Raw genomic sequence first — 27738 nt, forward strand, 5'->3', positions numbered from 1 at the left:
ATTTTGTGCCTTCTCAAATGGATCTAATTGTTACAGAATAGGTGAGCTTTGAAACAACCCATGGCTTAGTTGAGTGCCTTTGTACTTCAGATATCCATATGCACATCTGAAATAACTTGGATTACTTATTATGGCAGAGTTTAAAAGCTCAGACATGATTCATCTTAGTTGTTAAAACATAGCCCTGTTCCCTATTGGAAGGTGTGTTCCAGTCCATGGGCTGTTATGGTTCCACTTCAGAATTCATTCTTGCAGTGAGTCCCTGTCTCTTGTGTAACTGCACTGATCTGCTCCTTAGCTAATGTTATGCTCATGACCTGTTGGCTTGTTCAAAACCATCTTGAACTTGGACTGATGTGGGGTTGGAGTATAATGAGAACTTCTCTGATTAGACCACTAGCTTTAAGTATTTGGCATTTATCGAAGCTGTTGAAACTTGCAGAATTGGAGGAGGATTTCTTAGAAGCGCCGTTGAAGGACTCGTGATTAAAGAATTAAGACAGGATAAAGGAAGTCCGGGTGTGTATGATGCTGGTGATAGTCTTTGATGATGAAGTACACCTTTCAAGTAAGCAGAAGATAATCCTATTTTATTGGCCTGTTTTGTAAGGATTTGGTTTTCTGTCGCTGAAAATGTGCAGGAAGGTGCTGGTTTTACCTGTTTACCTTCTGAGAAATTAAACCTCAAACATTTCATTCGCATGACATCCAATACCAGAAAGCATTTCTTGGATTTGGAATAGCTCCCTAAGTGAAAGTGTCTCAATGGAATTAGTTGTTATTTAATAACTTTCCCAGTTTATAGGCCAAATCAATACTGTGTCACTGCAGGCAGCAACAGCTGGCTAGCTTGGGTCACCTTAGTGCCATGGGGTTTCCTTTCTGGAAAAGACATCCCTTTTGCCTGTCTTTGTTCATAAAGGTAACAAGGAGTTCTGGGAGCATGTGGAAGTGTGTATTACTTGTAATTTTGTATATTTTTGGGAAGTTTGTTCGGAACGTCATGCAGACAGATGAATTACAAAGAGGATTCTCTAAAAGAAAGGTGGCTCAGAAGCAGCATTCCCACCTGTTGCCACTTGCTTAAAGACTGATGGAATAGGTATGTGAGAATTTTTGCTTTTATGTGGAGAAATTAAATATTTAGCCCTCATAGTTAAAAAAAAAAAAAAAAAAAAAAGAAGAAGGGGAAATTAAAAACAAAAAGAGCCCAGGCTCAAGCATCTGAAGAAAGTGTAAAGTAACTATGTTTTCCTGGTTAGACCTTGTAACGGTTTCAGAAATTCAGTACCAAAACAAATTATGTGTCATTTGTTTTGACACTCCTTTTCCCCTGTGGTTGATACTGGTGATATTCTTGTAGGCTCCTGGGGAGAGCTGCAAGGGAGGTAGCAGGACATCCTTGAAGTGGTGTTACCCAGTGATATTGTAGGGGAATTAATTTAGCTGAAAAGTGCTTTTGGCTCAAGGAATTAAAATTATGGCTGGAGCTGAAAAGTTCAAGGTTTTAACCAGAACAAGTAGATTAAGGCCAGCAGAGCAGAAGGAAGGGCTGGAACAGTAATAGTTCGTTTCTGTTTAGCTCTGAAAAACAGCTCCATGAGAAGGTTATTCCAGCAGTGCATCTGCAGCTAAAGTCAGGCAGTATGTGAAGAGAAAGTGAGTGTCAGGGATGCACATCCCAGCAGGGCTGTGTGGGATTTACTGGCAGCAGAGGGCAGCCACAGCCAGTGCTGTGCAGCCGGCGGGATCCATCCTGCCTGAGCTGTGTCTGGAGTCACAGGCTGGGAGTCTATCTCTAGCTCTGGAATTTTAAATGCTGGAGGCTGTTTGAATGCATGCTGCTTCTTGATAGCTGGCTAAAATAGGAACACTGGGGTTTTAGAAAATTGCATTTTATAAAAATTACAGATCTCTGTTAATTATTTTCATGTTAATTTATAACTTTCTTTGGAGAACTATACTCAAGTTTTAATTTGATCACTGTAGTATTTCTAAAATTGTCTTGAAAAAATTCACATCTCTTTAAAATCTGTGTGGAATGCAGAGTGTGTATTACAGTAATTTCTGTTATGAACATAAGCAAATAGAAACCTTGGAAAAAATAGAAAAGGGTAGAAATTAGAATTTCACCTTGAAACGGTGCTTTCAAGCCTCTGAGTTTGAAAGTAAGTGAAAGTCATAGTAATTTCTTCTTTGAATTCTACAGTAATAGATTGTTTTCCTAAATACTCTTTAATGTATCTCTAATGCTGACAGTGCAATCTACCTTATAATAAGAGGTTTCTGCTACTGAATAATGAAAGCTCTAAATGAGGCTGTATTTGTCTTTTTTTTTTTTTTCACCTCTGGTTATTTTAAGAAAGTAAACAGTTTGGATGGTAGAAAAGCATGGTGGAATTGGAAAGTGATGATTATGAAGGTGGATCTAGTGATTCCTCTAGTGGCAAGTCTTCTAGTGATTCACCGTCATGATGTGCATTCATCTGAGCAGCCAGAAAAGAAAGCTCTGAAGATCTGGATCTTTCTTCATCATCTTTCAGAGTACTAAGTTACTTCACCAATTTGCTGTATCTTTGATTTGCTTTTTTTGATTCTTGCCAGTATCCTCTTGGCTTTGACACCTTAATTTGATTGGAAGGGTGAAGGGAAGCAGGCAGGGAAAAGAAAGAGGATAGAAAAGAGCCTCATTCGGCATGTGTGAATTAGCTGTCAGGTCATGCCTGATGGCCATTTGGGATTCCTTGTGTTTGAGGTGAAGTGATACTTTTGTGGAGCAATGTATCTCCTCTGCAGAATTAATTGAAAACATCCTCCTCATCGCAGGTGCATGTTCATGCCTGAAAGGACTATTGTTAAAATGTGAATGAAAGAATTATTTGCAGCTAATAACATTCAGTAATGAAGTTTATGTAGTGGAACTAATAAGTGGAGAAATAATGTTTGAAAACCAAAAATCATACTGAGTTACTAAATTTGCACATTTCCCATGTGGCAGGAATTTCAGCAAAACTGCAATTTCTCAAAGTAAAATCAGATTCCAGTTTTGGACTCAGGCTGAAAGCAGAGATAATAAATACGTTGCAGTATTTAGGTAAAACCTCATGTTTAAGGAAAGCAGAATTAGGAGTTCAGGGAATACATGCACTTGTAAACAAGATGTTTTGGTAACAAAATAGCGTCTTACTTTGAGCCACTACATCTTGCTGTCTCTAAGCAGCGCTATCCCAGCAGTAGAAGAACTGGTGAAGAGTGGAAAGGGGGAGAGTGTTGGACAAGGAATCCCCTAGAGTGGGTGAGGACTTGGTACACTGCTACATTCACTGGTACTTTTCTTGTCATTTCCTCTAGAGGTGCAGTAATGTGCTCCCTCATCCCCTCTCTTTTCAGCTGGTAATGGCTTTGTTTTTCCTCTCACTGATAGCTCCGCTTGGGAGTGTAGGTAAGATTTCGTGGCAGTCTTCTCAAATGATGGCCGTGCCCTTGGGTGTCACACTTGTCATCATGTAAGCATGATACTGTTTGGCTTATAAAAACAAACCTCTACCATAAATATTTAAAGCAAAGGGTCTTTTTTTTTAATAGAGTTCTATTTTTTGTTGACTTCTGCTGTGTTATCCCTTAAAAAGGGTGCTCTTCCAGAACCAGTAGAAAGCTGAAGAAGTCCTGTTCAATGCAGAATTATCAGACTCCTGTATTCAGTAATCTTTCATGAAGAAAGATACGATGATCTTACATTTCTTGCCTTTAAGATGACAGTGTAATTGATTCCTCTAGGGAGTATTCCAGTAGTTTCTGCATATGAGTATGAAACACTGCAAGTTCTGTCTGACTTTTTTTCCAAGTAGGAGGAAAAGCGAAGAAAGACTAAGGTTTTTTTCCATGATGATATTTGCAGCATGCAGAATGGTTTAAGAGGAGGGGACACTAACACCAAATTACTGTGATATCTTAACACCTTTTGAGTTTTACGAAGCAGAAATGCCAGAGTGTTTTTTACAAAGGTAGTGGTACATCCCATTAATAATGATAGCCTCCATAAATTGTGGTGAGAAAAAACAAGGGTTTGAATGCATAAAACACATTCAGGTTTGCAGAAGTTTTGTGGCTTCCATCAGAATAAAAATAAGACTTCACAATATAATGAATTCAGAGGAGTTTAAGAACAGTCAGCAGTGAAGGGGTTAGGATTTTCACCTGACCTGTGAGACTGGGTGGGATGGGGACCTTCTCTTGAGGTAGTGCTTTGACTCTTCAACAAAGGATGATGTAAACGTGGGAATTCATGAGCAGTCCTCAGGGGATTTTTTTGGGTTTTTTTTTTTGCAAAAAATGTGATAACATTGCAGGTGTTCTTATACAAAAAGAACAGTGTTCTTTTGCTTTCATATGTATTGTATAAAGTGACTTCATGCCTTTAACCTCAGATGGTAAGCTTTGATTAAAGATGTAACTGTTTTAAGCAAAACGCTTGTGCCATGATTGGATACACAATGATACACAATGATTTTTGTTGCATTGGAATAAAAATAAATGCATAGGGGTGGAGATTGAAATTTGCTTTTTTGTCTTAAGAAGCATTCAGGAAAAGTTTGCAAGATGGTGAAAGGTAAAAATTATAAAATCTGTTTGCTCTATAGGCTTAAGCTGTGTATGGAAGGAACTGGTCTAGGGATTTTTTTGAGAGAAAAATATACAGAGCAAAGTGTGGTGCTAAAACCAAAATTGTTCAGTAAAGTCCTATTCCTCATCATTGTTTTTTCTGTAAAATAACTAGCATGGAACGGGCATGGGAACTGGTTTTATAAATACTTCTCATGAAGTTGTATGAGAAGTGAAGCTTCTGTAACTTGTGATTAAAAAAAGAAAAACAAAAAAAGAAGGGGAGCACTGGCTATGCAAAAACCCTCACCTTATCAATTACCAAGTAAATATTCATACTTTGAAAAGTATATTTGTTCTGTAAGATCTTCTGGGATCTGTGTAACAGTGGGAGTCCAGTCTCCTATAAGAACCAGCGTGAGCTGAAGGTATACAGCATCAGCTGACTGGTCTTTCTTTTTTTCTGCTTGAAAGTCAAATTTAGGTTTTTATGAGGACAGACTGTAGAAAATTAAAAAGGTGAGGTTTTTAAATAACCACCTTGTCATTACTGCTCTCAGGGGCATGTGGGATTGGTTGTATCTTGACTACTGTACTGGCATATGTAGCTGAAGGGCATCCGTGGTAAAATAAAAGACAACTTTATCTCCAGATAAAGCTAAGCTGCAGTATTTCTGGAAGGATATGTGTTTAAAAAAATAAAAAAATACAGATACACAAATGCAAAAGCAAACAACAGCACTGATTATTCTCTAGTTAGAAACTATTAGGAAGCAGTGTCAGGGTTTCACAAAGACTTTAGCAGATGCTCTTCCAGTGTGTGAAATCTACACATTTGCTGCTCTCCAGGAGTTTAGGAACAAATTAAATTTGGGCTCTATGTTACCTGTATATGGACAGTGGCAAGGCATCTTCCATGATACTCAATACTAATGTTTATTAGTGCCATCAGTTTTGCTTACACAAATGCATCTTACTTCCCATGCTTTCAGGTCACCATACTCTTTCTGTGGAATAAAGTTTAAAAATGCTGGTTTAAATTTATCCAGGACTCCATCGCAAATATTCAGTTTCCAGAGCTTCAATAAGAATACCTTAAATAATTCAGATAGTGGGAAAGTCAATGTTACTAGTTCAGTCATCTTCCTGCAGAATGAGGAAAAATACAGTAGATGTATAATATTGCTCTTACTGACAGAATGGATTTGTAATGTAGTCTAAGATCATGTGCTGTACCATGTATGAAATGCAGTAATGCTTTATGTGTACGCATTGGTATCCCACAGTGTGTCCTTTAATTTATTTATTAAATTTAGACACTGAGATAAAATAATAAAACTGTAAGTGGGCCCAGTTCTTTGCTGTTTTGAGCAGTTGTGAATAAGGAAGTAGAAAATTCTTAGTGTTCAGAAAGTGTTCATTCCCTTCGCTGTCACATAACAAAAATAAATTTGTAAAGAGAGTGCAGCAGCTAAAGAATCAGTAATGAATAATAGATTCTTCTTACCCCAGTCTCTAACATCTACATACAGCGAGCACATCAGTGCCTAGAAGACAACAATTTATGTTTTGCTTCCCTGTGTTGTAGCCTTCTTTTCATCAAGCCTTGGGAAATGTGGGCAGCTTCTGCATTCTGCTAATGGAGTTCTCTCTGTGTTAGGGTGATTAGGGCTGACCTTCATTGGGTGGGATTTACAGCTGCTGAGTTCATCTGTAAACACACATTCTCCTGGAAAGCTAGTGCATGGTATTATTGGCAGGGAATGTTAAATTATCTGTATACTGCTTTAAAAGAGTGGGGACAAATAGTTCTGTCAGCAGCTTAATTTATACTTAAATATTTGTGACTGTATTGTGTTCCGCAATAAGCTTTAACCAGGAACAACATATACAACAATACTGCTACTTCCATTATAATGACGCACTGATTTGTCCAAGCACTCTCTGTTTTAACTGATGTTCATAATGTATTTCTTCTGCAGCTGGGGTAATGTTGCAGTGGCTTATTAAGCTTTTCTTCCTAGAAACTGCTACATTACAATGCTCTGAGCTGCTTTTGTGTTGGCTGTAGTTTAACTGCCAGTCATTCAAATTAATTTTTTATTCTCTGATGTCTTTTGACTTATGTGAAATCTGTTTTCTAATATGTGTTAATTTGTCTTGTAAAACTGAACTTTCATTTTTTTTTTTATTAGCTAAAGTTATGATTCAGTTTAGTTCCTATTTTGGAAGGATCATTTAAAATTTTAATCAGTAAAACCCAAATTAGAATTGAGCATGTTTTAATTTGTTTTCCTTTCCCTCTGAAATACTTCCTGAGAGATACACAATTTTAGCATAAGGAATTACTGATGTTGTGTGTTTTGACTGAAACTGATGGGGTAATTGCATTTGTATGGCTACTGCATGCAATGTAAAATGTAAACTAACTTGCTTCTTATTTTTGTAGATACACAAGAAGTTTGTTTTGGTTCCATGCTCTGTCCTGGATTTGCTTTTTGCCCTTATATAAATAGCTTCATTTGTTTGCTGCTTTATTTCTCTCTGTAAAATGGAAGATTTATAGCAGGGTATCAGTAGAAATATATAGAATATCCTCAATTGCCTTAATGCTGTAATTATTGGAGTGAAATGCAAGTATGCTGCCTGTGCTATCAGTCTGCTAGCAGTATCTCAAATGATAGCCAGAACAGAAATTTAATATGTAATATAAATTATATATATTTCCATCCAATATCTGATACTAGAGTTAGATGTTTACGATGAACAAAGAGACAATTTATTTGCAGGCGTGGTGTGCCACTTGTGCTCTTTCCTTCACCTAGGTAGGGTACATGCACTCCCTATCTAACTGATGCTATGTGGCTTTAACCAGAACTGAGTGAGCAAAGCCAGGCTTGTTAGTAAAAAAATTATGCAAATTAGTTCACCAAGCCATGCAAGTGTTAAGCATGCACACCAATTAAAAAAACCGTTGTAGACAACAACTTCACATTTTTGAGAGTTGAATAGGTTGGGTACTTTGCTCTAGCTGAAATTACAATTTCTTTCCTGTGAATGTGTGCTGGTGGAAATCAGTCTGATTGAAACAGACTACCAGTAAAATTGTTTTCCTGCTTTCAGAAACCTCTCAAGAAAATACTTTAATTTAACACGGTATTTTGCTTTGTACTACATTTCTTGTCCTTGAGCCATTTGTTTATTGTTTATTTAAAGGCGGTCTATTTAAAAACTTGAAATGCACTCCATCTTCATCAGTAAAGTTTTCTCCTAGAACTCTCTGCAAATGATACAAGCATCATTAAGCCCCATTAAAATCATTCTGTTTAGAATAAGTCTTCAAAACAACTGAAAATGGAAGCAGAAGATATATTGATTAGTGCACGATGCAGTGTTTGAATGTGTCTGTAAACCAATATATCCTATTGTGCTGGAAAAGCATGGGTTTAGTTGTGGATGATGTCCTCTCCTAGGTTTGTGTAGAGCCATTTGGGAGATGCCTGTGCTGTTAAACAAAAGCCTGCCTCAGTCCTTGAAAGATAATAAATTACATCCACAAGCAGCAGGCAAATTCCCTGCTAGATTGTCTCGTGTCTGTACTGATCCCTGATGATGTAGACAGTAAGAGCCCCCTGATTGTGCCTGGGCTGATTGCAGCTGAGTAAAGAATTGCTGTGCTGCTGCTTCCTTTGATGTCTGCCTGGTCCTTCCTCCCAAACACACACAAGCTTCTTCTACAAAGCTTGGAGGCAGCTAGGCTAAAATTGGTGCAATAGGAGCTTGGTATGGGAAACGGGGAAAACAGTGCAGAACTTGTCCATCAAGAGATGGAGTAGAGTATTCCCCCAGTGTCCTGCATAGGTTTCCCCTCTTCTCAGTTACAAATGAAAACAAAATATGGAGAAACTGAGTAGGGCACTCTAATCTGGTTGTACAGGGAAGAAATGTAAGGGAGAAATATCATAAGGGCTGAAGGAAATACAGAAGTGCGGTGAGGCTCTGGAAACTTCACCCTTTCCTCTGGTTTAGTCTTACATGGGCAGAAGGGAAGGGAGAGGAGCAGGTGGGTGTTTGGGAAGTGAAGGAAAGAAGAGTGGAAAAGAGTCCAGACAGACATTAAGATACCTTTTTGTGTATGGACAAGGTTTTGAAAGAAGGCTCCTATCACTGATGCTCTTGTGGTGTCAGGCCAGCCAGCTCCAAAGTGTGCTTGGCCCAAAGCCAGTACAGAAATAGCTAAGCACCCAGCTCTCTATGAAAATCTGCTTTGGAAAAATTGTATTAATGCCTGCATTACAGTTTCCTTGGAAGTTCATGGTCTCAGACTTGAAGTCTTCTGTATTATTTTCATGCCATGCATCTTGCTGATACGGTACCTGAAGGGATTTAGAAGCAGCTGGAATTTGTCACATGCTGCATCTCTCTGCGCGTTATGGTATGCAGCAAACCAGAGGGGTTTAGAGCAGGGCTAATACCAGTTTAGTCTTTCTTTTAAGTTTCATTATGTTGAAAAACACAGTAATTTTTATAGTCACAAATTTGATTTTTATATTTAGGTTTTTCCCCTCTTTTGTGTTTTCCATCACTGCCACCAACCAACAGTACGTAGAAGCAAGCTGATCAGTGTTCATACTATGCAAGACATCAAAACACCAGAGATGGGAATCTGCAAAACCAAAGTTGAACTAGGCAGTTGTAAAATGCTGTGGGTACTGGCAAACAGGATATGCAATTTTGTGCTAAGACCATCTAGTTAGTTATTTTTTAAAGTTATTTTTACTTCTCCATTAGTTGTTTTTTGGCCTGAAACAGCTTTTCTGCCAAATTAGCTCTTTTCTTTTGTGTGCTGTGAATGTTTTGTTCCTTTTATTCTCTTACCAATGTACAGGCACTTTTCTGAAATAACTTCTTTTCCTTTCTTAAATTTGAAAAGCAGGAGGAAATCCTTTAAGCTTTACAAAATTATAGCACTGTGGAGCTTACCCATACAAGGATTTGAAGTTATGCAGTGGGAACTGTATGTTGGTTCAGTGATGTGAAATAATTAGAGAAACTGATTCTAATCTGAACACCATCAGGGCTGCTGGTTATTGTGCTGTGCTTCCAGACATCTCGAGGGTCTCAAAATGCATAGGTGTGGGAAGAGTTATTGGATGAATGGTTGTGGGCTAAACATGATCTGGGGAAAAACAAGCGCGTCGTCCAGCTCTGAAAAAGAGCAACGTGGCACCATGAGAGTATTTGATTTTCAGATTTAGCTGCAGGGTAGTCCTATGATGCCTCATTGGTCTGTTTATCTACAGGAGTCGGCCCAGCTAGTCTGGAGTGGTGCATGCCTGCCTACCTCAGGCTGCATACAGCTGCTGCTTTTTTTTTTCATAAGGATAACTTTGCTGTTAAGGTATTCTTAAAACCTCTACATGTTTTAAAGCTTTTTAGCAGAGCAATCACATTTTTGAGACTTGCGTCCCAAGAACCTTGTCTGTGTAACTTCTGCTCCCTTGAATGGCTTCCTTTCCTTTCAAGCAGCGAGCAGTTGTCATCTACTTGAGCTTGTTCCTAAGTGGTACTAAAATATATCCAAGCCTGTTGCCCTATATGAATTTTGTATAGCTTAGCTATTCCCACTGGCTTAAGGAGGTCAGATATTAGAATATGTTAGTGGCTCCTGCAGCAAATTAATGAAAGCACATAGAATAAAAATAGCAAATAATTGCTGATTAACCAGAACACCAATATAGACTAAAGGTATTTGTGTAATGGTAAACAATATTTTGGTAGGTCAGACGAGTGCCAGGTTCCAGTGGTCACCTCCATAAAACAGAAGATGGGGACTGGGAATGGAGTGATGATGAAATGGATGAGAAGAGTGAGGAAGGCAAAGCTGCTATTTCTCAGGAAAAGGTACTTTCTGTTTGTGCCAAGACATTTATACTCTGCAAGATATTCTTTCTGTTAATTGTTAGTATTTCTGGATCTTTGTTGCATAAAGCTGCATAGCTCGTATCTCACTGTGTTTGTTTTCCAGTCACGAAGACTGAAAGAGGAGGAGAACACAGAGGTAAAAATGTCTTTATCAATTTTTTTTCTTCCAAGTGTTTGAGTGAAGGGATTTCTTTTTCATGTCTGCTGTTAAAAATGTGAATTGAGGTGCAGGTGTTGTTCTGCAGCCTTGTATAGCAGGTGCATGTGAGGATAGAGCTGTATGCCATTGTGCCTGTAACAATGAACTTCAGCACACAGTGGATAAGATGGATAGGAATTTAAAAATCATGTTATGTTTGTGCCCAGGAGAATTCATGAAGATAGGTAGTTTGGCTGTTTTAAATGAATCTTCATAACTGGATCACACTAATTACTGTCTGTCAGGGTAATGAAGGCTGCGTTGGAGTAGCCAGAACATCTCCAAATAATTTTTTCTTCTTAGGATCTGTATCATGACATGTAGCTTATAATTAAAATATTTCCTTCCATACACAGTAAAATAGTTCAGTACTGAAGCATATTAGATTTAATTCAGAAGAATAAAATACTGTATAGAATTTCATGGCCCTGTGCTGAGTGTGGGAAGCATCACTGCTGTAAACAATTGTTTAATAGGATTATGGCTTACAGACTAAATGGTCTTTAAAAATGTCTTTTCTTTGGGTGGGTGACCCTTGCCACTTCACCTGCAGTTTTAGATTCTCTGATTTTCGTTGGTGTCAGAGAAATCTTCTAAAAGCCTAGCAGCTTCCTGCTGGATTTAGTCCTGTTAGCTCCTCTGATGACCCCAGTCTCTCCATTGCAGACCTAATTTACACAGCTCTTCAGCATCTGAGCTACCTTATGTAAGTTGGGTACAAAGAAGGACTTTCACCACGTAGTCTTTCTGTCTTAGATGTTGAGAGTTCTACTGCTTGTGCCTCAGTTTATATACGTAACTCATAATAAAAAAAGTTGCTTAATTTATGAAGGAGAAAAAATCCTCTGCTTGAAGTCTTCTGTTGATTTTTTCCTGAAATGCTCTAGAAGATGACTTGGAAGTAAGACTAGTGCATCTTGTCACTGTTGGTATGTGCCTCTTGGGTCTTTGGGATGCACATTCCTATACACTGACATAACATGTCTGTTGAAGATGCAGAAATAATAGTAGTAGCTTATATGAATGCAAGGAATTTAATTGAAGCAGAAAAAATCCTTCTTATTTTAGTGATTGTGAAAAATAATTTTCCAAATATTCATTAATGTTTGCTGAAAACACAGAATATAAAATATGGGTCTTGTGTAACTTTTTAATAGCTTTGATATGGAAAACTGTTGAAAAAAATGAAATGTCAAATGAAATTTGTGATGCAAGTCTTTATTTTTGGAGGGCTTTTGAACCCTTTGTAACCTTGGAACAGGCTGTTCTGTGAGTGGTGACATTATGCCAAGTTGGGTATGAAATCATAGTAGGGTAGAGGAGCCTGGTGCATTCTGTATGTAGAATACACTTTTGCTTGAGGCTTCATACAGATTTTAGTTGTGAGCTGGGGAGGATATTGGAGTGTGAGGGAGGAGTGGTAATGTGAAAAATACCAGTGTTCCTGATTTTTCTCTGTGAAAGACATCCTCTGAGCTGTGATACCTGCTATGATACGCTGCTAGTTCCTTGAATATGGGTAGATGTACGACTTCCTTAACAACCAAAACTGTTACACAAAAATAATGTGAGTAACAGTTTGGAATTCTCTCTGTGTGCATATTATTTAATAGGTAATTGTTGCTTTGATGGAAGGTGGATTATAAGCTCCTACACTCAGTGCTCTAATGCAGGCCTTATTTATTACTTGTTTGTAATTGAAATATGAGAGTTTTACTTTAGACTGTGTACTGAAAGTGTTTAAAGGGTTTCTGAGAGTTAGAGAATGTGTTAAATATTCTGTGCTAACTTCAGACTGTTAGCATGGAAAGTTTTTTGTGATTTTTTTTTTCCTTTGGCATCCTTTACAAGACTTTTTGCTTTTTTCTCTAATAGTCTCAGCCTGCTGTTAGTGAGGAATATAGTGAAGTTCCATGTGCGGTGAATCTTGTCTTAAGATTAAGGTAAGAGAGCCTTCTATTTATTTAGCTGTATTATCTTGATTTCCCTCATTACTTTCATAATATTAACATAAAATCAGTGTTGAAGTGTATAATCTCCCAGTATGACCAGTATGAATAGTGTTTCTGTGAGTAATAGCTGTCTTTTATTTACTGAAATAGTATAAAATGAAAAGCAGAATATGAATGTGTCTTCAGGCGAAGTGTACCCTTCATTAAGTATTTTCTTTCTTTTTTTTTCTTATAATGTAGAATCACAGTGAGAAGTTTTTAATGAGTTTCTTTCACACTTCAGCAGTCAGCCTCTGACAGAAATAAACCATAGCTGTATTACAAGTTGCCTACTTAAAATGTTTTTCACTGGCAAGTTTGATCAGCCACTGTGGAGAAGTGATGGGCATTTTAGAAAATGGGTACAAATATGTTGTCGGACTTAAATTTTTACTTAGTTAAAATGAGTCAGATTACCTTTAATTAAAATCAGTTTCTAACTAAGATTTGAATTGCTTAATTATACAGTCTAGTTCTTGGATAAAACTATTTTTTCATATGAAACCTTCCTAGCTTTTTATGTGTATGATAGCTTTTTAATGTTTTTTCTTAAAAAACTTATTACCACTCACTTTAAGACTTGCTTACATCCAGTTTGTGTTGACAGGATATCTATAAGGGATTATAAATTCCTAATTATTGCTATGGAGTAAAGTTAAATATTATTTATGCTAATAAAAAGATAAGAAGTCAGAAATAATTAGAAAATTACAACCAGTATGTTAGAAACAAATAGCAGATTTATTCATAACAAATAGCTTTAAAACAGTAACATCAAAAATTGTCAGTGTCCTGGTTTCAACTGTTAGTAATCAGAAAAAAAACCCCAATTACACAGAATGAGTGCCAACTTTCAAAATCTGTTTTCTTCCCTTTTCTTTGACTACTTTTCTAGTGACAGCTGCAAAAAAATTGCATGGCTGCCGAAGGTTATTCACAGAACGGAGGATTAATGAATTTTATTGTGGGGATAGAGAAGACTTAGAGATTATTTGGGATCATTTTTGTTGTCCAATTTACATAACTGCCCAGTTATGCTATCAATATTCTTTTTCATCTCTCTGCTGACAGGTAGCTGAAACCATTTACAAACAGACCAATTTGTACTGCTGTGTGGATGTACCAGCGAGGTGCTTTGGGTATTTATAAATTATCATGAAACCCAGAGAGTGATTAGCTTCTACCCAGTTATTTGCAGTGTTGGCATATTCAGAGGGCAAACATTTTAGACCTGCAAGTATAGTGAAACATCAGGGATTGTCCTTTCAGTTTTCTGCAGCTTTTAAGCCAGGAGTGAAGGAAGACTGATCCTGGGAGACTTGAGTTTCCATTTCCACAATGAACTTTTGTTCTTTTTAAGGATACTCTTTAATTCCCGGGTGGAAAAGATTCCCACTCCCTAGAAGCAAAGCTTAATTTCTTATGAACGTTTAGGTGATTATTGGTAGAGGGGGAAGAAACAAGAATTTCAGTTTTACGCATCAGAAACTTTCCTTTAAACAGAAAAAAATAGTCTTGAAAAGCAGATACACTCTGGAGCCTGCGAACACTGTTGGCAGTGTCTTGAAAAAACCAAAAATCTGATGTGTAATTTGTAGAGTTTTGTTAATTTAACTGTCCTGCTTTTGAGGGAGGAATGCTCTATGGTGCCAACCTCTGTCCCACGTAAGCTCTGGCTATGTCCTGTCTCGGCGGTAGGAGGTGGGCAGGGTTAGAAATCTTTGCATAGGCTTTGCTTCTGATGGCAGCCTGAGCATATGAGTAGGGTCAGAGCTGGCACCTGAGCTCTCTGGGTATGTTTGGGGGGAGGGTAGGGCTGTGGGCTGCACTAGGTACTACTTTTCTTTTGGTTGGCACTTTGCGAAGGGCTTATTTACCATGAGGGCTACAAGCTCCCTATATCTCTGCTCAGCAGTGTAGATTCAGAGCTAGTATTCAGAATGTCTTTAAATGTAAAGGCAAGAGTTATTTTGCTTATGGAACATTCACCAAAGCTCAGGGCAGCCACTGGCTGACTATATATATTGTCTTTAGCAAGGTACCTTTGATAGCACTGGAGTTGTACTTCCTCTTCACTGTTGACCCTCTGCACTGTTGAGACTTTGTCACAGAAGTTGATGTGAACATTTAGAGCTTTTTGGGCAGAAACAGCTTAATATGAGGCTCATGAGTAGGCACCATAAGGTTTAAAGAGTAGTGCCTGGTGATTTGGGACATGGCAAAGGGTAGGGAGATGGGCAACCTTAAAAAGTAACAAGAGGTGGTGGGAGCTGGGCAGGAAGAAAGTGCTCCTCTGCTTTGCTCTTTTTTCCTCTTCTACAGTGAGGCTATACTATGACAGCCCATCACATTTCAGATGATTGCTTTTTTTTCCCTAGCAGTATGTTCCAGAACAAGGTTACTAGTACCCATAAAAATTAAAAATTACTTTCAAAAAGGAGGAATTCTGGCAGAAGAAACAATTACATTTAAGTAATTCTTTACCTGGATAGTCAGGTTCTGTTATTTTTTTCCCAATCAGAGCAGGCTTGGACTCACTCAGTAATTCAGTAGGGTGTGCTAAATTAACACCATCCTCTGTTACTGCAAATGCCTTGTTGTGGATCAGAAGCACAACTCACAGTCTGAAATAATCTTTAAAGAATCCCATAGTACTCTTTATACAAGTGGTGGTATTTAACTCCCTTACTCAAGTTGAAAACCATCCAGACTAACTGATTCATCTGTCCTTAACTTGTATTTAATACCTTTCTGTTTTCATAGTTTTCTCAGTGTGAACTAACTTGTTAAAAAATTCTCTACTGTCAGGGTTGCTTCATCAGCTGGAGACAGCAATTTCCAATTTATTTTCTGTCTTTTGCACTATTGTGTCTTAGAGTACATTGTCCCAGAAGGGAAATTAGCAGCAGTCTGTTTTAGGTAATTCCATGCAAAGCTCTTGAAAGGCTCTAGTATTAAATGCTTAATATGGGCCATTAGTGTTTTAAAGCTCAAGTGTAGTTAGGAGACTGTGCTTGAATTTTGCAGTAAACTGAAAATACTGGTTCTCGCTGGCTTGATCTAGTGCCACAGCATGTAACTCTGACCCAGACGGAGCGATTGTTACATTGAGGTGCTGATGCTTCTGTATCCCCAGCCTCAGGAGGAAGTGGTATTTGAGAGTAGGGAGGAATGAAATCTGTAATCCACATTTTTTTCCGGTAAGGCTGTGCACACTGCGTGTCTTCGCAGCAGACCCTGGCAGGAGCTCTGCAAAGAGGGTCTGAAGGCAATTGTCTGTGATTTAGTCCTCCAACAAGACTGTTCACAGCACCAGGGAAAGGAAATGGGGAGGATTTACCACCCTTGATTTGAAGTTTCCAATCTAACCACCAAACTGTTGCCGTTACAGATTTAGGAAAGTCAGTATTAGAGGATTTGACTACTTGGATTAATAACAGAGATATTTCATGTTAAAGTAGGAGACTTATTAATGGTTAATAGTTAAGAATTGCAAATTATCTGAAGCAATCTAAGATATTTAAATTAACTCTTGTGACGGGAAGATAATTTATTGACAGTAATTTGGAATGTCCCAGGATCTAATTTAATACAGTTCCTGCACACTAGATGAATTAAGCCTATGGAAGAATAAAAGGGGCAAAGGGAAATGTTTTACTGGCAAATGGAATATTTCTGGTTTTGCTTATTTTAAATAAAGTGTAGAGAAAATGCTAAGGCAGAATTGCCTGTAATGTCATTCTGTTATTTACATACAAATGTTTGTGTGTGTATTTCATAGAAAACATTTCTTCTGCTAATGTAGCTGGAAACTGTGTGGCATTTGATGAGAAACACAGCTTCTGGGGATCTGTGCAGACACAAGTCCAAGGAGTAGCTGATAGCAGGTGGTTGCCTGTTCAGCGCTGCAGCAGGAGAGTTGTTAGGACTTGAGTCAAATGTGATTTCCTGTGTGTACCAGAACACAGACGATGAGGTATTACTCACTAGTCTGAGCAGGAGCTCAAGTGCTGATCTTCCTGCTTTTATACTGGCCTGGTTTTTTGACCTCTTTCTTACAAAATTAATTACGTGTAAATCATAGGAAAAATGTACTTGGCTGGAGGTACCTAGTAGAGCTTAAGTTTGTACGTAAGTTTGAGGCTTGCATTTATAGGAATAAACCTTCAAAAACTATAAACAAGCAAACCCCAAAATCTGTTCTGGCTAGGAGCAGAATGAGTTTGATAATTGGCTTAGTACTATAAGTCAAAGTTCTCAATGAATTTTTTTATTATTATTACTATTTTTTTATCCTTCTAGTTTTGTTTTCTTAAGCAAAAACTTCCATCATTTCAGTTTCTTTTGTAAGAAGTGGGGCTGGTGTGTATCTTTCACCAAGAATAGGTATTTCTCAACATTTTTGCTATTATAGTGGCTTCTTTTATCAAGTATATTTTATGACAAAATCCACAAACTGACTCCCAGCTGTGGAGTAGATTTACTGCTGTAAAGTAACAAAACTTCTCTATAGTCTGGGAATTGATCCAGTAAAAAACATAATGAACAAAACCATTTGTAGGATTCTTGAAATACATGTACCTGTAATTACAGTATTGAGCTTTATTTTGCCATCACCTCTAAGGGTTTGTCCTGGGAATCAGGGAGGTGTGGGATGTGGCTACTGAACTGAATTTTATTTTCACAGCATGGAGATTTCATTTAAATAGCCTGTATAACCATGATTAAATCATGACTGAAATCAATAAGCCAGAACCCTTGATTAAACTATTGATTCTAATCCTGCCTTTTCTTTTTACATCTATTATTTCCTTCAAAGCTTGCTTTTAAAAAATGATAAATTATGTATTTATTATTCACTACTTAAGCATGTTTTTATGCCTTGCTGTATTTTTATTGAAAATAAATTAAAATTTGAAAAATTAATTTTAATTATGACCTAGATTATCCTGTATGCAATTGCTATACCATCACTTTTTAAAAAGAAATGGTATATTTGTTTATCAAAACAATTCTTGTATGTAAAATTTATAATTCTTGAGCTAAGGAATCAATATATTTTTTTTGCTTATTAAATTTAGGTTATGAAGAAGATTTGCATGTCTAAATATTTAGATGAAAGGAATTAGGCTTTTAACCTGCACAGCTGTGGTTGTAAATTATGCAGGAATTGCATTTGGGGATGTTGCTGATGCTGAAATTTTAAAATTGCTGGAGCTTTTTTATTCCATTCTGAAATTTTATTGTACTATGTACAAAAGAAAAAAAAGGAGGAGAAACAAAAAATAACAATGAAGCCTAAGTACCACCCCCAACCTTCTTTATGTTAAAGGAAACAATTTAAAGCTTGAATTGACCTCAGTATTAAAAGTAATTTTATTTGTATTATTAATGGCATGTACATTACTTGTCAACTGTAATAGGGTTTGCATTTTGATAATTCAAAATCCGATTCTAATTAGACATTTTTCTAATACTTTTTAAAACACTTCTTTCACCTTGAGAGACCACACTCTTCCTTTAGCGGGGGGGGTCTGAGCGCAGGGGAGCCGGCCGGAGTCACCATACGAACACCGATACGATTTGAGCATTGTGCTTCCTTTATTGTTTACTTACACTCACTTGTATCTACTTTACAAAGCTTCACGCCCTATTCCCACGGGACAGCCTCTAAGCAGCGGGGGAGCCGACCAGCGTGTAGCTTTTCCCAAGGCTGTTCAAAGCTGCCTGCTGTCAGGTGTCTTACGAGCCTGTCTGCAGGCTGAGGCCCCTTCAGGGGTTCTTCTGCAGCAGCCCTGGGGTGCCCAGACTGCCCAGACTGTCCTGGGGTATCATATGCCCTTGTTCCTCGAGGAATCCCTCTACATCTTCCATCTTCATCCATCTGCTCTAGAGATGCCTGTGAATGTGGTGCTGTACATTGGGCAGGGCTGGAACCGTTTGAAACATTTTTTTCTGTTCCCACTTAGTGGTGTGGTTCTCTGTCTTTCCACTGGTAGGCGTGTTCTGGGACTGTATTGGGTCGCTGTAAAGCAGCCAGGTTTTGGTTGGTTTGGTTGTGACTTCTGATAGTTTTGAGGGGAAGGCAAAATTTTAACTGAACTCATTTTATTTATTCTGTTTTGCCCCACAAGGCATTTGTCACTGCTCCTCTAGTGTGGCCAGTGGACAGCCACAGGAGGTGCACTGGGATACAGGTGTGACAAGGATTTAACATAGGAGCAGGCTTTGCTGGTGAAGCTGATTTGCTGGAAAGATCAAGTCTGGCAGGATAACCAGATGAAACCTTTGAAGATTTTACAACAAAGCTTAGACTTCTTTCCATGCCTCCCACTCTTTCTGATAAGCTAGTTGGGATCCATGACTTTTAGATGGATGATAGGCAGGTTGTTATCATTTTTATGGTGGCTCAGATGTCGTTCTGGTTTACCTACAAGTCTCCTTTGGTTCTGATGGTAATATACTGATAGGTCATCAGGATTGTAAAACTCTGAGCCAGTGGCATTAGAAGGATGCACCCATCCAGGGAGTTTTTGATTCAACATGTATAAAATTTTCTTTGATTTGGATAAAGTAAAAAGTTTCTCTGTGCCTTCCCCTCAAAGCCTGTTTTGTGCACTGGGGACTTAAGGTTCTATATAAAAACTCCATATACCTGTAGAACTTGTTGTAAGTCTTTTGTCTTGTTTTCATAAATAAAATCACTTTTCTAGGGCTCTATTCTGAAACACCCTTAGCCTCCTGGCAATGATTGGCCTTTCACGCTTTCTGATTTAAGGAACTGAAATTTTGCTTCAAGCATTGTGTCTATTTTTCAGCGCTTTACTTGAAGAATTTTTCACTGGAATAACAGGTTATAATCCCTCTTCTTGTGCACCAGGCATGCAGAAGCATACAAAGCAAAGCTTTGCGTGCCTAATCTCTGAGTTGCTCTGGTATTTCTTATCAGTCAGGCAGATGGTGTACCACTTCAGCCATGCAGCTAATACAGGTTTGACTTCCTTAAAGTGTCCACTGATCAATAATATTTGGTACCAAGACATACAGAGATCTTTCAGAGATAACACTCGGAGTGGATAAGTTAAATTACAGGCAAATCCAGAAAGGCAACTATAACCACAATGCGCTGTAATGTTTAACAAAGTGATCAAATCATGTGCACGTTGTCCTTTCTGTTATGAAATGCTCTCTCTGAATACTTCTAGGTGATTATTTTTTAACATTACTGATGTTATCTGTACTTAATTCCAGTTCTTTCTAGGGAAAAGACTGTTTTAGATCACTTCTGGTTTCTACCAAGCATTGAGATTTTACCACATTAATAAATTCTAAGTATAACTGTGTACTGCCCTTCCTTGTATTTCAAGTACTTGTTAAAAACTGATGCTTTTCAGAAGTTAAATCTTTACCACTGCTCTTAAAAAAACTTCTGTGTTACTTCAGGAATAATTTCAGAGGAAAAAACTTATGATCAATAATGCCATCTCTGCTGCAAAAAATCTTGATAGCTCTTCCCCAAAGTTATTTCCACCTGCTGATGTATGAGAGCATGTAGGAGGTGTGAACCTCAAAAAAGATGATGCAAGTGAATACTGCTTTTCACTGTCTGTGCAGTGAAATGAGTCACTGATAACTGAGGCAAAAAATACTGTTTCAGAATTTGCTGCTTGACTTAGCTGGAAATGAACATAGCAAGTCAAAAAATTGAACGGCTTTTAATGTTCTGATTTAGCCTCTGGCATCAGCAACTGCAGAAAAAGAGAAGAAGCATATTTGGATATAGATATATCTAAAATGTTTCTAGTTCTAACACTTCTTTGTCATGATATGTAGACTTGGGGCTGTAAACCAGTGGATTGAGAGAAAGGACTTATGTATGTCACTTTTAAAATGTTAAACATAGTTTTGCAGACTTGTGTGTATCAGTTCTCTTGTGTTTCTTCTGTCACACATTTTCTTAGTTTCAGTTTCCTATCCCATCCATTTCTACTAGACTGAAAGCACCTCAGTTTCTTTTGAGCCTTAAGCAATTTGGACCTATCAGCTATGCATAGAAGTGCTGTAAGGACCTTTCCTGAAGGAGGAGCTGTCAGCTGCCTTGGACAGTGTTCCTGGCTGATCTGATTGTGACCATAACAATTCCCTTGGTGGCTGATTTTTTTAATGTACACTTGCCTTTTCTGTGTGGTAAGTGCCATACAGATAGTAAATCTTTAACAGGTAGCTGCTGTCTCATTCCAGCAGCTTAACAGCCAAATGACAGTGTTTCATTTTGACGCTGGCTGTTTTCCACTCCTGAAAGCATCATATGGCTGTGCTTTGCTGTTAGTGTTGCTGCTACCTCTTGATGTGTACTGGTTAACAAGTGTTTGCAACATCTCAGGGATCTGCTTTTTACCCAAGATCATGTGATGATTAAATAGTAGTCATCAAGGCAGTTGACAAGAAAGCATTTAATCATGTGAGCATTTTTTTGTGTATTTAGCTTCTGAGTCCTATACCTTGATCTTGAAACATCGTATACTAAACATATTTCCTTCTTCCAGTAATATATATAATGGGGACTAAGTTGTAAACTCATGCATGGAGTTTTTCCAGAAATTTTTTCATTTACCACTGAAGTAAATGGTAAGGTTTTAATGGACTTCAAATAACTGTTTATTTTGGGACCACATTTTATTAATACAGAGAGAGATTTTAGTCCCATTCTTCTTGGTGGCAATCTGGAAGTAGAAGAGAATTCAAACTTCTCTTTTGCTCTTACCAAAAGTTAGCAGCAATGCCTTTTCATTTAATTTAGAATTGACCTGAAGTAATTAAAAGTAAGTTGAGAAGAACCATCTCCACAGTGCTGAACAGGCATGATCTGCTCTTGATAGTATGGTAATTTGTAATGGAGAAGCCTGGATATTGATTAGTAAATGATAACTGAGCATGAAAGTGATAGAAAGGGGTTTACATAAGCATGTGGCAAATCCTCAGGAGGCTAATGCTTCTTTACAAATGCTCTGTTCTGTTGTGTTTATATGATCTCACAGGAGCCTTCAAGTTCTGATTCACAAACTTACATTAATAAACAGACTTCCTCTTATTCCTCCTTTGTTTCATCTGTGTGCATAGTACCATGACTTCAGAAGTCAAGGAAAAAATAAAGGAGGCAGGGGCAGGAAAGAAGTGAGCTGTGATTTCTGTTGAGGTAGGAGAGGATTCTCACTTGCTCTGTCCCAGATCAGTAGCTAAATTCCCACAGCTGAAGCATAAGAAAATTGTAAGGCAGGGAACATAAATATATAGAAAAATGAGACCTGGTTAAACCTTGAATAGGGGGTGAATGGATATGTTTACTTTCTAAAATTTTATTCCCTCATCCTCTTTATAATATTGAAAATAAAGTGTCAGTTTGTATTTCACTGTTGTGAGTCTATTAACTATGTTCTGTAAATAAAGTTGAAATAAAGTTTTAATTAATCAAAACTGAGATAAGAAACAGATACTACAGATGATCACTACAGGTATTTAATACTTAACATTCTGCTTTTAATAAAAAATACAACACTTGTGAAATAAGCTAACACTATGAAAAACACAGTTCCCCATGTAGCCTTGTTATCTTGTGCTTTCTGCCTTAAGCAAGTGAAAGGAAAAAATGGGTGACATGTTATTGAGAGAAGGCAGATGACCTTTTGAATTTGAGTGACATTTGGTGAGGCCAAATAACATTTGTCTCTCCAGCATTTTTTCCAGCAAGAAAAAAAAAGTGAGTAAAATTTTTTTTAAACAAACCTGCAAGCCACAGTCTTCTGCACTTTTGCCCCCTCAATTATTTTTCTTTTGTTGTATGCACGAAGATCTTGCCCCAGAGATGTAGATGAAAATTGGATGAGTACAGCTCTAGGATGTACAACCCACCTATCACTCTGATTAGTCCATTTCATGTTGATGTGAACTTCTGCTTTCTCTGCAGTCTGAATGAACAAGTAATGTGAATTTTTCTGTGGTTTTAATTACACCAACAACTGCAGTGAGATAGTGCAAATGCCAGACTGCTTGCCCTTGCTCCTTAGGCTATGCTGTCCTGTTTTTTCCATTCTAACTTAGTTTGCTTCCACGGTAGTTTCAATGCAACTCAAATTTTAGATGGTAGGAGCATCTGTGGGGCTGAAATTTTATATAAGTGAGATAATTGTGATGTGTGTGTGTGTGTTTTGTTAAAGCACACTGACTTAGACTTGGCCAGTGTCATTAGTCCCTGGTAGTGGGGGAAATTCTGTCCTGATGGGAATGGGACTTAATAGGAGTATGAGAAGGGGAAAGGCTGACTGATACAAGGTGCCATGTGGCACCACTGTTACGGTGCTTTTCATAATAAAGTTCCTACTGTTTTGGTTAAAGATGAGCTTATTTCTGGTTCTAGAAAAGAATACATATTCTGCATTCTGCTGTTGTCTCTTCCACTCATGAGTCAGCTGTGGTGGGTAACATTCTGTCAGTACCTGTATTCCTGGACAATTAGCTCTGTACATCAGTCTTTGCAAACCACATGTGATGATTGAGTAGCTGAAGTCTGAAAATGAGGCAAGCAATTCAGAGACAAAAAGTGTTCTTACACACATGCACACATGCACTTCTTTTGGTTTACCTTGTCTGAGAATATTTTTCTTACATTGGGAAGGAAGAATATACAGTTACTTAGCTATGGTAGGATGCATCTCGTCCAGGAGTACAGACTGTCCCTGAGGGCTGTGTGGAAGATACTGAAGCTTGTGTGAAATTGTCATGGGTTAGCAAGCATAGTCCCAGAAGTGATGTTCTTGCAAAGGGGTGCTTACAGCTCCTCTATGACCTGACAGAACCTATCAGCTGGCCAGTTTGAATACGGACAATTCTTTAAGCCACTTAAAGTTGTGACGCCTCTGTGATGCACACTAAAGAATAGGAAACTCAGACGCAGAGCCTCTCTGTCTCGTTTCCGGTGCTGGGACAGGTGGCTGCGGGCCCTGTGCGGGGGCCAGCGGGCCCAGCCCAGGCCCTGCTTGGGCCAGGCCGGGCTGGGCCACGGCCATCCTGGAGCCGATGGGCCTGTTCCACCCACGGAACCCCCCCGCACCCCCCAGCCCTGTGCAGACAGAGCGGCTCGGCTTCTCCTCTCCAGTGCAGCCAAGATTCAGCTGAAGCTGCCCCGCTGTCCGGCACAGATCATGTGACCAACAGCAATAAGCAACATTCCAGCTGCAAGGCCTAGGTGAGATTAACCCTTTTAGTGCTGTGAAGAGCTGAAAACCTGAGGGAGGAGAAAGAGGAGATGCTTAAAGCTGAAATTCTGTTGTAAAGCTATGATATATCAGAGTACCCGTTGTAATTTCATGAAGGCATGGGGGGTGGAGCGTTCAACTCGTACTTGTGAGCAAAAGCACCTGCGCTGAGATAGGCAGATGCTGACACAGCTGTAATTTGAGGAGAAATTTGAACAGGGAGAAATGGAAGTGATGAGGACTTTTGCTCCAAATGGGAAAGGAGAAAACCTCAGTTCTTAGAGATTAAATGTTCCCAGAGATGGGTAAAGAGAACTTTTATTTCTGAATGGCTCAACCTTAAAACTGTACCCCAAAAAACTTCGAGTGGACCCTCAAAAGCAGTTGTGGGAAAAGCTGCAAGTTGGGGAAGGGACTCCCATGCAAGCAGAGAACCAACCTGGGCTGCTGTCTCGTTGTGGTAATGTTTTCATAGCATGGGCAAGAGAGAGTCCTCTTCCTAAATGGACTAAACAAGGTTATTATGGAAGTGGTAAACAGACTGAACATCTCAAGGGCTGTCTTTTTACATTGTCAGTGGGAGAAGGGAGAAAGGGGGGGGGGGGAGTAGAAGAGTTCTGAAGGTGTGGTATGATTTTTTTTTCTTTTAGGTCTGTTAATAAACTTCTTTATATTCTTTCAAGTTTGGTGCCTGCTTTGCATTTCTCCTAATTCTTATCTCATAGAAGATAAGCAGTAATGACTATTTTGGGCCAAACCACTACACTAAATAAGTACACTAAATAAGTCACCCCAAGACAGAAATAGAAGCTGATGTTTTAGATAACTCTGCATAAGAAATGGTGGATAAATTTGTGAGGGTAAAAAAGGTAATAAAAAAAATGGAAATCTACTGCCTGATACATAATCAAAGTATGCCAGCATGATTTAGTCCTAAAGTTTAATTCCAAGATATCTCATTTTCTTGAATTGCACTTGCATGACAGACATTCTGCTTTTAAGGACAAAAGAAATAATGACATTTAATGGCCTAATTTACAGTTGTGTCATTACACAAACAGTTTTCTCTTTTAATTCAACAACACAGATCTTTTGTCAGTCATGTGGAACACAGATAATTGACTGTAGCAGGAATTATGCTATCATTAGGTAATTATTTGAAGGCTTTATTTTTAAGTGTGAATGCCTGGAATCTCTTTCATGTCTTATGATTTTGTCAGTAGAACCATGTCAATCTGAACAGCTGCATAATTTGTTTATTCTCCAATCCTGATTTTGGTAAATATTAGCATTGTTTTGCAAATAACTTCCTTCAAAACAAGTATCTTCCTCTTACATCCTAATGACAGGATTGCCAAAGTTTATAGGTGGGGGGCTAAGTGGGTGGCCCTCGTGCTTTTTCGAGTTCTTTAAGGAAGCATTATTCCCTTGAAAATCAGATCTAGCAATCTTGGTGTGCACCTCAAGTGGTCCTGATGTAAACAAAATAATTATGAAGAGTTGCAGAACATGCTTTCACAAAGTGAGAAGTTCTAGATTCTGAAATTACTTTGCCAGAAGGATGGCTGCCAGAATGTCTTAGCATGGTGTGCTTTGGTGTCATCCGTACTCAAACATTTGGAATTCTTCCCTTTGGAGGTGAGTGCATAATGAAAAGCAACTTTCAGTTTAATAAAATGCACAAAAGTACTTAAAATTTACTACTTCTAAAAAGAGATGAGGGATGGGCTGGTTTTATCCATTATAATCAAGGTACATTAGTCTGTAATGGCACAGAGCTAGAAGCACATAAGAGGTATTATAAGAAATGGTGAAGAGGTCTGAGTTGGCATTTTAAAATAGAAATAACTTCTTCACAAATGCATTTGAGAAAATAGGAACCATTAAGAAATGATGAAGAAGATAAAATTATTAATCACAAAGATACTAAGTGCCTTTCTTCCAATCCTATTTCTAGATAGCAGAAATAAAGTTTGTGTGCTGCTGCATGATAAGAGTGTAATGGATGTAAGTAAAAAAAAAGGAACAAATGAAACGCTGCTTGGAAACTCTGTTTACAAATAAATCAACAAATCCAAATGGTTGTCACCGAGGGAACTAGCAAACTAATTTGCAACTACAGTGACATTAACTAGAACCAGAAAAGTGTCTAAAGGCTGGAAAAGAGCATGAGGAGCTTTTAGGGGAGAACTCAAGTGCATCTTGTATTTGGTGGATTATATAATGGGATACATAATTTATGGAAATCAATAAATGTCTGGAAGGTAATGGAATAAGAAGCAAAAGCACTTACAGGCTTCTAGCAAATTAATCTTGCCAAACTGCCATTGTTTTGTTTTCCTGGATAGTTGTATACCATTATAGAGAAAGCAGCAGTGTCCTAAGTTCAAAATAGTTCAGAGTGTAACAATTCTCAGTAGCAAAGTTGGATTGCTGAATACATATCAAACTTTATTGAATTTTCACCTTGACTAAAATAAACTGATTTGACTTCTTAACTTTTTATTTGGGATGTTTTGGAATTTGGAGACAAAGTAACATACACCCCGTGTGCAGCCTACTGGAGGAAAGAGTCTGTATCAGGAGCAGCTCATCTTTCACAGAGCTGTGAAAAACTGGTAATTTTCATAAGAGTTCATAATTACTTAGTGCCTTTTTATATGGTAGATGTTCTACTTATGGGAGGTCTGTGGAAAGATATCATTGGGGAACCTAATGTATTAGGTTTCTTGGTCACAGAATCAGAATGGTTTGGGTTGGAAGGGACCTTACAGATCATCTGGGTCTTACTTCGCTTACCTCTGCAAAGGTGCGAAAGTTTTTATTCACTTGATTTGTTTCTTCCAAAGCATGTGCAGGAAATGAATATTTGAGTTACATCTCACATTCAGTCAGGACATTTCTTATTTAAGAATAATGCTACATTTCTGTGCATTTTCCCTTTTTTCTTGGAAAACAAGTTTTTGTCAAAAGGGAACTTGGAGATGAGTCTTAAGTTGTTTTTTTGGTTTTTTTTGTGGTTTTTTTTTTTTTTTAATATTATTATTTTTTGTTGTTATTGTTTGTTTTAACAGAAAGCCATCCATATTTTTCTAGGACAGAGAGAAAGGGGGAAAGACTGAGGTTCATACTAATTCTCTGTTGAACAAAAATAGACAGTGTAATATTCCATGCAATGGCAGAAGACTTCTACAGCAGAAGTAAATGAGCTTTGTAAATCTGTACCTGGCTAGCTTCATTATCTGCAGCTTTGTGTTAGTGATCTTAAATTCCTATAGTTCTTTATTTAGAGTAGAATTTTGGGAACCCAAAACTCCTTCAGCTTTGAAGCATTTAGTAGATTCAGTGAGTGAGTACTTTTCATTTAAAGCACTGCATGTGGCATACTAATTTTTCAGGGTTTGCTGTCTTGCTGTTGTCTGTGTTGCCAATCATTTTGGGTTTTGTGTTTCTGCATGTTGCTAGTTTTGGCTCTGTAATATTCTTAGAAGTACTTAGCAAGCAATAACAGCTGTAAGTCACAGCTGAATATGCCTGCCTATTGGATTTAGTTTTCCCACAGCAAGACTTCATGGCCTGGTATGCTGAAATACGAGCTTGCATACAGTTTCCTTGCTGAGAAGAAGAATAATGAATTGCAAAATTCTGTTGCTATTAGCATTTCAAGTGGATTGAGCTATTCATTAGAAAAAGAGCAGGCTACAGCAATTAGGTTCCTCCCTGTGCTCAGTTGACTTACCATTTCCAAAAATGAGATGGACGTCTGTTT

General features: G+C 38.0%; 1 protein-coding gene across 10 annotated transcripts in view; it reads left to right on the top strand.

Annotated features, from left to right (window-relative positions):
* The window catches only part of STK39 (serine/threonine kinase 39), an 89670-nt gene that overhangs the window by 39690 nt on the left and 22242 nt on the right, over positions 1-27738 (top strand). For 7 of the 10 annotated variants that reach the window (XM_069020759.1, XM_069020758.1, XM_069020756.1 and 4 more), the window contains 3 exons: positions 10384-10506; positions 10631-10663; positions 12602-12669. In XM_069020759.1, the coding sequence (XP_068876860.1) occupies positions 10384-10506; positions 10631-10663; positions 12602-12669 (224 nt within the window). Of the gene's footprint in view, positions 1-10383; positions 10507-10630; positions 10664-12601; positions 12670-12918; positions 13068-13788; positions 16417-27738 lie in introns of those variants that run through there. The other 3 variants (XM_069020764.1, XM_069020766.1, XM_069020757.1) reach the window with 3 other exon arrangements.

The sequence above is a fragment of the Aphelocoma coerulescens genome, chromosome 7 (genome assembly GCF_041296385.1).
Source record: "Aphelocoma coerulescens isolate FSJ_1873_10779 chromosome 7, UR_Acoe_1.0, whole genome shotgun sequence".
Classification (NCBI taxonomy): Eukaryota; Metazoa; Chordata; class Aves; order Passeriformes; family Corvidae; genus Aphelocoma; species Aphelocoma coerulescens.